Source organism: Mya arenaria, chromosome 9 (genome assembly GCF_026914265.1).
Source record: "Mya arenaria isolate MELC-2E11 chromosome 9, ASM2691426v1".
Lineage (NCBI taxonomy): Eukaryota > Metazoa > Mollusca > Bivalvia > Myida > Myidae > Mya > Mya arenaria.
Window position 1 is genome coordinate 43,641,557 of NC_069130.1, and position 8,950 is coordinate 43,650,506.

Consider the following 8,950-nt stretch of genomic DNA (forward strand, 5'->3'; position numbering starts at 1 on the left):
ATTTCATAGCTATGTAGTATTACGTTATGTATGTTTGTTATCCAAGTCGGAGTTTATGTTATGCTTTTTGTTAACATATACCCGACTTTAAATAAATAATTTTGTATCTTGTATTTCTCTTAAACGGGATTTATGTTTAAATGTTTGGCTACTGAGCTTGTTTCTATAGTTTTTCAAATAGATATCAAAATATAAAATCATCTGTTACAAGTCATAACATGCATCATACCGCAGAATGCTACGAGTTATTGAACACCAGTGCATGGCTTGTATACACGCCTTTACCTCGACTTCCGGGTGTCGTAGCTGAGTACGAATGCGCGCTTGGGTACGACATGGATGGTAACGAAACACATGTTTACCGCACCTGTCAGCCAGATTTAGGTTGGAATGGCACGGAGCCAGTGTGCATTCCAAAGGGTATGTCACTGTTGTGTCATAAAATAATTAATTCCTTTTTCCCCAATGAGTTTAGTAGGCTTTCAAAACAATTAAGGATAATATAAGATGAAACAAGTCTATCACGAAAATTATTATTTATTATTAAGAATAAAGAAAACAAATATATAAAAAGAGTTTTTCTAGATTTGCCCCTTTTGAGTGTGTTTTTTTAAAAAAAGTACTACGAATACCTAGTATATCCTTTTTATAATCCTATTTATGCTGCCATCTGCCTTTTACATTATGTCATTTTTATTTTTCTAAAGACTGTGGCCCTCTTAGTCCTCCGACCAACGGCGTTGTTTCCCATTCTGGAGGAGTGAGTGGAAACACAACATTCGGTGCCATGGCAACGTATACCTGTAACTATGGATACGAACAATCGCATTACTTGACTCGGACCTGTACAAGTAATTCGACATGGTCAAGTACGGAGCCGCTTTGCAGTTTAAGTAAGTATACTAAAATTAATTCACTCATGTTATTTCAAAGACGTATTTAACACAATGTACTGATAAGAAGAACAAAAAGCTTGTAACATAAATTGGGTATGAAAACATTCTTTAAATAAACTGAGCAAACTTCTCTGGTACTTGAATATCAGCATAGTCACGGTATTTCTTTTATAGTTAATGTTCAACTACAACAAAAAATAATAACTTCAAAGGAAGTTAATTGACATTGGCTTTGTTTGTTTTAGTAAAAATGTTTCAAACAACTACTTCATGATAAGCAAATACAATGTGATCTTGGCTTATTAATTCTTTAAACTCAGAAACTGTAAACAACAAGTTGCGTATCAATTGAGAATAAAGATATAACTTATTAAATAAAAGGGTACTTTGAATTCGTTAATGAATATTGTTTAAATAAGCAGAACCTTATATCAGCTGTGTAGGGGAAGATCAAAGATAAACATGATCGTTCGGTTCCCTTGATATTTGGGCCAGTATTAAGCAAATTACTTATCCTTAGGAATCGTTGCTGAAAACAATTACACTATTTCAAAAGTCTACTTCTTTTGAGTTAAAGAAATTTATATTGGCTATAAATTACATTTATTTCTCTCAACAAAAAGCAGTCGTTTCCAACACATCCGATTGGACAGAATGAAACTGTATAGTAAAAATTATTTTGATAAAAAAAGTACATGCAAAAGTACATGTAGGCATTTTCGAAAATTGTTACTAACAATAAGAGGCTCCATGAGGTTATAAGTATCTTCCATGGCCGAGAGTGTACGATTCATCCCGCTAGGGTCGGGATGAACCTATCTTACACGAGCGGCTATGGTAAATGCTTTTTCTCCCATCTCAGTTAAACAAAATAAAGTAAAATTGTATCGTTCTGTTGGAACTCTTTTGTGCGTAGTGAAAATAAATGGTAGTCATGGATATTCGCGCAATCAGAATATGTTAACAGTCAAATCATTCTTGAAATAGTTCTGAGTAGATTGCAGCATTATTTCTTGAATGGAGCGTGAAAACTTTTTATGGTGCCATTTGCAATGAGAAATAATTAGGATTCTAAATATTGCTACGGGTATGTGTTTAATCTTTGCTCGTTGGCGAGATAAGAATTTCCAGCATGGTCAAATTTCTGGATCTACTTATCTGAGGTTGGAGAAAGACGTTTTGCGTCATGCGGATTTTATAAATCAAGAAATGTTACTCAATACTTCGTCAATTTAACGAATAAATGCCATTTTCAATTCATGAACAAAGATTCGATCAAACTAATGTTTTACATGAAATCAGTTGAAAGTAGCATCTTTGTAGTAATTAACATCCAATTTAATCTAAATATACTATATACATGTATATGCTTTATGCGTTTCTTTAGTGTATATAGATTTTGTTGGCTTCATCAATAGTGCCTAGGGCCATAATTACGAACAGTCTCATGGCCGAGTCTACCTCAGGCTTAGAAAAGCATTTTTATGAAGGAATAAAAGTCAATAATTTCTTCCATTTCTTTTACAAAACAATAAGTAAATAATAGTAAAACATTCCAATAGCAATATATCTGAGCTAATTTTATAATCAATGCTTTGAGAGAAGGAAATTGTTATATTGAGTCTTGAGTCTAAAATCAGACTTGAGACTGTTCGTAATCACTGCCACTGAATCTACTCTGAATTTGACACTCAATAATTTCTCTGGTATGTAAGAGACTAAAGCCATGTTTTGAACAAAGTACACGGTACGCTGAAACTCACAATTTGGCATTACGAAGAACGCATACTCGCAATATAATTTGTTGGGAATAAATTCGGTAGGCAAGGGGGGAGGGGGATACATACTGTTTTTTTCTTCTATAATTCAAGTGACCAAATCGATAATGTTCTTAAAGACATAAAATATAGACGCAGATAGAACATGTTCGTTGTGTACAACGCATTTGATCTTACTTACTGATGTATCACATCGCATATTATACATGTATCTTTTGCCGTTTTTGCGTATTTTTCAAATTAGAAATAAACTGGGTTTGTCTTCTTAATGAAAACCAGTTAATTTAAAAATAGCGTCGGTATACTGTACTGTATCTGTACTAATAATGTGACTTTTACATGCTAAATATACACTCTGTAATGCAAACTAGGAACAATTATGCGATATTGAATGCATTTGCCGATTTTGCGACAATCTGCAGTCTAGTCCCTTTAAAGAAGTTTTCATTCAATGCAGCGAGTTACTCTTTGTTGAAACCAACCATGTAATTATTATCGAAATCAATATGGTCAACCCTATTTAAATAATTCTATAATAATTAAATATTATTAACATATGGTCGAATCCCGTTTCGAAGGTGTATTGACATTGAGAAATACTTCGAGATAACGAACAATGCACATAACCAGAATACATGTAATGTATAATGTATATGTTTAGTTATCAATTTATAGTTTGTATTGAAATTATTTGTCTTTTATAGTGGGAACGACCACACAATGACCTGACTTCCCGCTCCGCAGAATGACCTGTATCTTTAATGCAAATTACTCACGGACGGGCCTCAGTCAGGACGATAACCTCCCGCGTATAGTATCGATTCTTATCATAAATGAAATTATTTGTCTCTTATAGTTGGACCGACCACAAAACGACCTAACTCCCCGCTCTACATCATGCCCTGCATCTGCTACAATAATTACTCATGGACGGGCCTCAGTCAGGACGAAATAACCCAACTCCTCATTCGGGAGACGACTATCCAGAAAAAGAACACCTCGCGCTACCTCGCTCGACTCTCGTGCCGCGAAGATCCGCGGAGTTCTTCCACAGTCGTTGGCGTCGTTGGGACCGCTATAATTGGCGGTATTTTCCTTATGATATTTCTCGCCGACGTCCCGACCCTCTACAAGCATATCCGAGAGGCGATTAGAAAGGTCAAGGGACATTCATAGCACAACATATATGAGGCAGTGTTCTCTATCGAAAGCAGTCCTGTATGGTCATTGTTTGATGTTATTTGTATGATTGTATCGGCGTTTGCTATGTTTGTGATGCCCTATGTAGTCATTGTGTAACTATTTAGTTGGTGTCCTGTATTGTCCTTGTTTGTTGCTATTTAAATAATCGTACTAACATTTGCTTGGAAAGTTATAACCTGTGTGGTTCTGTTTGTAGTTGTCTTTATACTGGTATCCACGTTTGCTAAAGAGTTGATGACATGTGTGGGTCTGATTATTGTTGTTTGTATACTGGTATCCACGTTTGATGTAGAGTTGATGACATGTGTGGTTCTGATTATTGTTGTTTGCATACTGGTATCCACGTTTGATGTAGAGTTGATGACATGTGTTGTTCTGATTATTGTTGTTTGTATACTGGTATTCACGTTTGATGTAGAGTTGATGTCATGTGTGGTTCTGATTATTGTTGTTTGTATACTGGTATTCACGTTTGATGTAGAGTTGATGTTATGTGTGGTTCAGATTATTGTTGTTTGTATACTGGTATTCACGTTTGATGTAGAGTTGATGACATGTGTTGTTCTGATTATTGTTGTTTGTATACTGGTATTCACGTTTGATGTAGAGTTGATGTCATGTGTGGTTCTGATTATTGTTGTTTGTATACTTGTATTCACGTTTGATGTAGAGTTGATGTCATGTGTGGTTCTGATTATTGTTGTTTGTATACTGGTATTCACGTTTGATGTAGAGTTGATGTCATGTGTGGTTCTGATTATTGTTGTTTGTATACTTGTATTCACGTTTGATGTAGAGTTGATGTCATGTGTGGTTCTGATTATTGTTGTTTGTATACTGGTATTCACGTTTGATGTAGAGTTGATGTCATGTGTGGTTCTGATTATTGTTGTATGTATACTTGTATTCACGTTTGATGTAGAGTTGATGTCATGTGTGGTTCTGATTATTGTTGTTTGTATACTTGTATTCACGTTTGATGTAGAGTTGATGTCCATCATGGTGCCTGTTTGGTACTGTTTGTATAATTGTATCGACTCTTGCTGTAGAGTTGATGTCCATCATGGTGCCTGTTTGGTACTGTTTGTATAATTGTATCGACTGTTGCTGTAGAGTTGATGTCCATCATGGTGCCTGTTTGGTACTGTTTGTATAATTGTATCGACTCTTGCTGTAGAGTCGATGTCCATCATGGTGCCTGTTTGGTACTGTTTGTATACTGGTATTCACGTTTGATGTAGAGTTGATGTCCATCATGGTGCCTGTTTGGTACTGTTTGTATAATTGTATCGACTCTTGCTGTAGAGTCGATGTCCATCATGGTGCCTGTTTGGTACTGTTTGTATACTGGTATTCACGTTTGATGTAGAGTTGATGTCCGTCATGGTGCCTGTTTGGTACTGTTTGTATAATTGTATCGACTCTTGCTGTAGAGTCGATGTCCATTATGGTGCCTGTTTGGTACTGTTTGTATAATTGTATCGACTCTTGCTGTGGAGTTGATGTCCAGTATGGTTTTTCGTTTGCTGTTTGAATAATTGTATCGACGTTTACTTTAGAGTTGACGACAAGTATGGTTCTTATTTGCTACTGTTTGAACAATTGTATCGCCGTTTGCTTTTGAGTTGATGTCCTGTGTGGACCTTGTTTATTGTTGTCTGTATAATTGTATCGACGCTTGCTGTGGAGTTGATGTCCTGTGTGGACCTTGTTTATTGTTGTCTGTATAATTGAATCGACTCTTGCTGTGGAGCTGATGTCCTGTGTGAACCTTGTTTATTGTTGTCTGTATAATTGTATCGACGCTTGCTGTGGAGTTGATGTCCTGTGTGGACCTTGTTTATTGTTGTCTGTATAATTGTATCGACGCTTGCTGTGGAGTTGATGTGCTGTGTGGACCTTGTTTATTGTTGTCTGTATAATTGTATCGACGCTTGCTGTGGAGTTGATGTCCTATGTGGACCTTGTTTATTGTTGTCTGTTTAATTATATCGACGTTTGCTATGGAGTTGATGTCCTATGTGGACCTTGTTTATTGTTGTCTGTATAATTGTATCGACGTTTGCTGTGGAGTTGATGTCCTATGTGGACCTTGTTTATTGTTGTCTGTATAATTGTATCGACGTTTGCTGTGGAGTTGATGTCCTATGTGGACCTTGTTTATTGTTGTCTGTATAATTGTATCGACGTTTGCTGTGGAGTTGATGTCCTGTGTGGACCTTGTTTATTGTTGTCTGTATAATTGTATCGACGTTTGCTGTGGAGTTGATGTCCTATGTGGACCTTGTTTATTGTTGTCTGTATAATTGTATCGACGTTTGCTGTGGAGTTGATGTCCTGTGTGGACCTTGTTTATTGTTGTCTGTATAATTGTATCGACGTTTGCTGTGGAGTTGATGTCCTATGTGGACCTTGTTTATTGTTGTCTGTATAATTGTATCGACGTTTGCTGTGGAGTTGATGTCCTATGTGGACCTTGTTTATTGTTGTCTGTATAATTATATCGACGCTTGTTGTGGAGTTGATGTCCTGTGTGGACCTTGTTTATTGTTGTCTGTATAATTGTATCGACGTTTGCTGTGGAGTTGATGTCCTATGTGGACCTTGTTTATTGTTGTCTGTATGATTGTATCGACGTTTGCTGTGGAGTTGATGTCCTATGTGGACCTTGTTTATTGTTGTCTGTATGATTGTATCGACGTTTGCTGTGGAGTTGATGTCCTATGTAGACCTTTTTGCTGTTTTTATATTTGTATCTACGTTTGCTGTGGAGTTAATGTTCTGTGCGGACCTTATTTATTGCTGTCTGCATAATTGAATCGACGTTTGCTGTGGAGTTGATGTCCTGCGTGGACCTTGGTGTTTGCAGTTTGTATCATGGTAACGACGCTTGCTGTGGTGTTGATGTCCTGTGTGGACCTGGTTAATTGCTGTCTCTATAATTTTATCGACGCTCGCTGTGGTGTTGATGTCCTGTGTGGACCTTGTTTATTGCTGTCTGTATAATAGTATCGACGTTTGCTGTGGAGTTGATTTCCAGTATGTACCTTGATTATTGCTATCTGTATAATTGTATCGACGTTTGCTGTGGAATTTATGTCCTGTGTGGACCTTGTTTATTACTGTCTGTATAACAGTATCGCCGTTTGTTGTGGGGTTGATGTCATGTGTGGACCTTGTTAATTGCTTCTTGAATAAATATATCGAGGTTTGCTGTGGTGTTGATGTCCTGAGTTATCATTGTTTTTGTTGATTTTGAATGGCTAATGTCGTGCAAGCACGTCTTTCGGTTTTCGAAAGTCCAATGTCCTATGCCATATATTGTCCTATGCTTACTCCACAAATCATTACAACAGTTCGCATTAATTATTATATGCGTTTTAGTATGAAGTAATATTTCATTTCTGGTGATGTGGTGTCAAAAATGTGGTCCAAATTCAATGGACTTGATCAAAATGTTTGATTCCATGAATGCTCGTTTAAGTATGATATAAGTTCATGTGCAGCAGAAAACTAGATGCAATGCGTGAAATTAAGCTGTCGGTGCTCACTCAGTGAAATATATCACGTTCTTACACTTAAACAAACAAGTATCCTATATCGAATAGAACAATTGACGTTCGTTTAAAATGTAAAAACCAATGTGACACACGTTTGAACACCTAACATCGGTGATAGGGGGCGTTGACACCAACCGCTAGAATGTGAAGATTTGTTCATAGCAGAAACCCATTTATTGACACGAATAAGTTTGTTGGTCCAAACAATATCAAATTTAATGCCTTACTTGTAAATGAATCAAGCGATTGTCCAAATATAGTTTTACCAATTGTATAAAGCATTAAAGGGGCTAAACACCGGATGATATAAATACAAGAAAAGAGGAAAATTGTTAAAAACTTACAAAATTAACATTGTTGTGTACAACGTATTGAATATTACTTACTGGTGATTTCATATCCTTACAACACATGCATTTTTCCAGTGTTTGAGCTTTTTTGCGCATTTTTCGGTTAAAAAACAAGGGTTGTCTAACACGTACATTCCTGTAATTTTAAAATCAGCCTCGGTATATTTATCTGTACTCATGAACAGATATGATTTAAACTTGGAAAGCATTATGCGATGTTCAAAGCGGGGAAGCACAGATGAGACCGCAACCTGAGTGTTGCGTTTATTATTTAAACCACGTAAAATGATGAATTAATATTATTGGCCTCCTACTGGCCAGAATTGACAACGCTATGCTTGTTTTGAGGAAATACAGTATTTTCCGATTTTGGACCATCTGGTGTCTATAGTTCCTTTAAGCATATGATCTCGATGAAGTTTGCTTTGTATATTAATTTGTAAATTGCTTATTTATATCTTTGAAATAGAGTCGTTCTTATTATGCATTTCTTTGCTCGGATGTGAAGCGGAATAATAGTTTGAGTTTACTGGATTCGACTAATCCAGTTCGGTCGAACTCGACGAGACCGACGTGAAGTATTCGAGCCATGATACATTTGAGCCAAACGGAATTGTATCAATACACCTCTCAGAAATCAAATCTTGCTGCATCTTATCTACAGAAAAGAAGATTATTTATATATTTCCCGTACCATTCTGTTACAAAACCCGAACACATCTCGTACTTTTTTATTTATTTTTAATTCATTAAATCACTAAATATATTTAATATTGATAGTACGATACAATGGATAACAGTCATATGTGTATAGTGATTGAATAAGTTTCAAAAGTACTGTCAGAAGACTCAAGCCAGTAGCCTGTTGGTTTCCCGGTTAGCGCAGTAGTTAGCGCACTAGCTTTTCACCAAGGCGACCCGCCGGGTTCGATTCCCGGCCTTGGCGCATGTGAGTTTGGTTAGTGGTCACCAAGCCGGACAAGTGGGTTTTCTCCAGGAAAACAGGTTTCCCCCACAACACAAGACCACGCTCTCGCGCAACATCGTGCCAACGAGAGTGACTTAGTATAAGTTATCATTAGTCGGCGCCCAGAAGGGCGCCGACTATATTTGATATTACTTTAGAAATATTCCAACTTAGGGACTAGTTCATAAATTGCAGA

General features: G+C 36.6%; 1 protein-coding gene across 1 annotated transcript; it reads left to right on the plus strand.

Annotated features, from left to right (window-relative positions):
- Positions 1-322: 322 nt before the first annotated feature.
- On the plus strand, positions 323-3,850 carry LOC128246063 (P-selectin-like). The gene is made up of 3 exons (XM_052964269.1): positions 323-420; positions 708-893; positions 3,531-3,850. Exons 1-3 carry the CDS (start codon positions 336-338, stop codon positions 3,848-3,850), a joined length of 591 nt encoding a protein of 196 aa, XP_052820229.1. The 5' UTR covers positions 323-335.
- Positions 3,851-8,950: the final 5,100 nt, after the last annotated feature.

Coding starts and splice junctions, on each gene's coding strand:
- LOC128246063 (XM_052964269.1), top strand. CDS start 336: ATGGATGGTAACGAAACACATGTTTACCGCACCTGTCAGCCAGATTTA. Junction 421..707: donor GCCAGTGTGCATTCCAAAGG/GTATGTCACTGT, acceptor ATTTTTCTAAAG/ACTGTGGCCCTCTTAGTCCT. Junction 894..3,530: donor GGAGCCGCTTTGCAGTTTAA/GTAAGTATACTA, acceptor TGTCTCTTATAG/TTGGACCGACCACAAAACGA.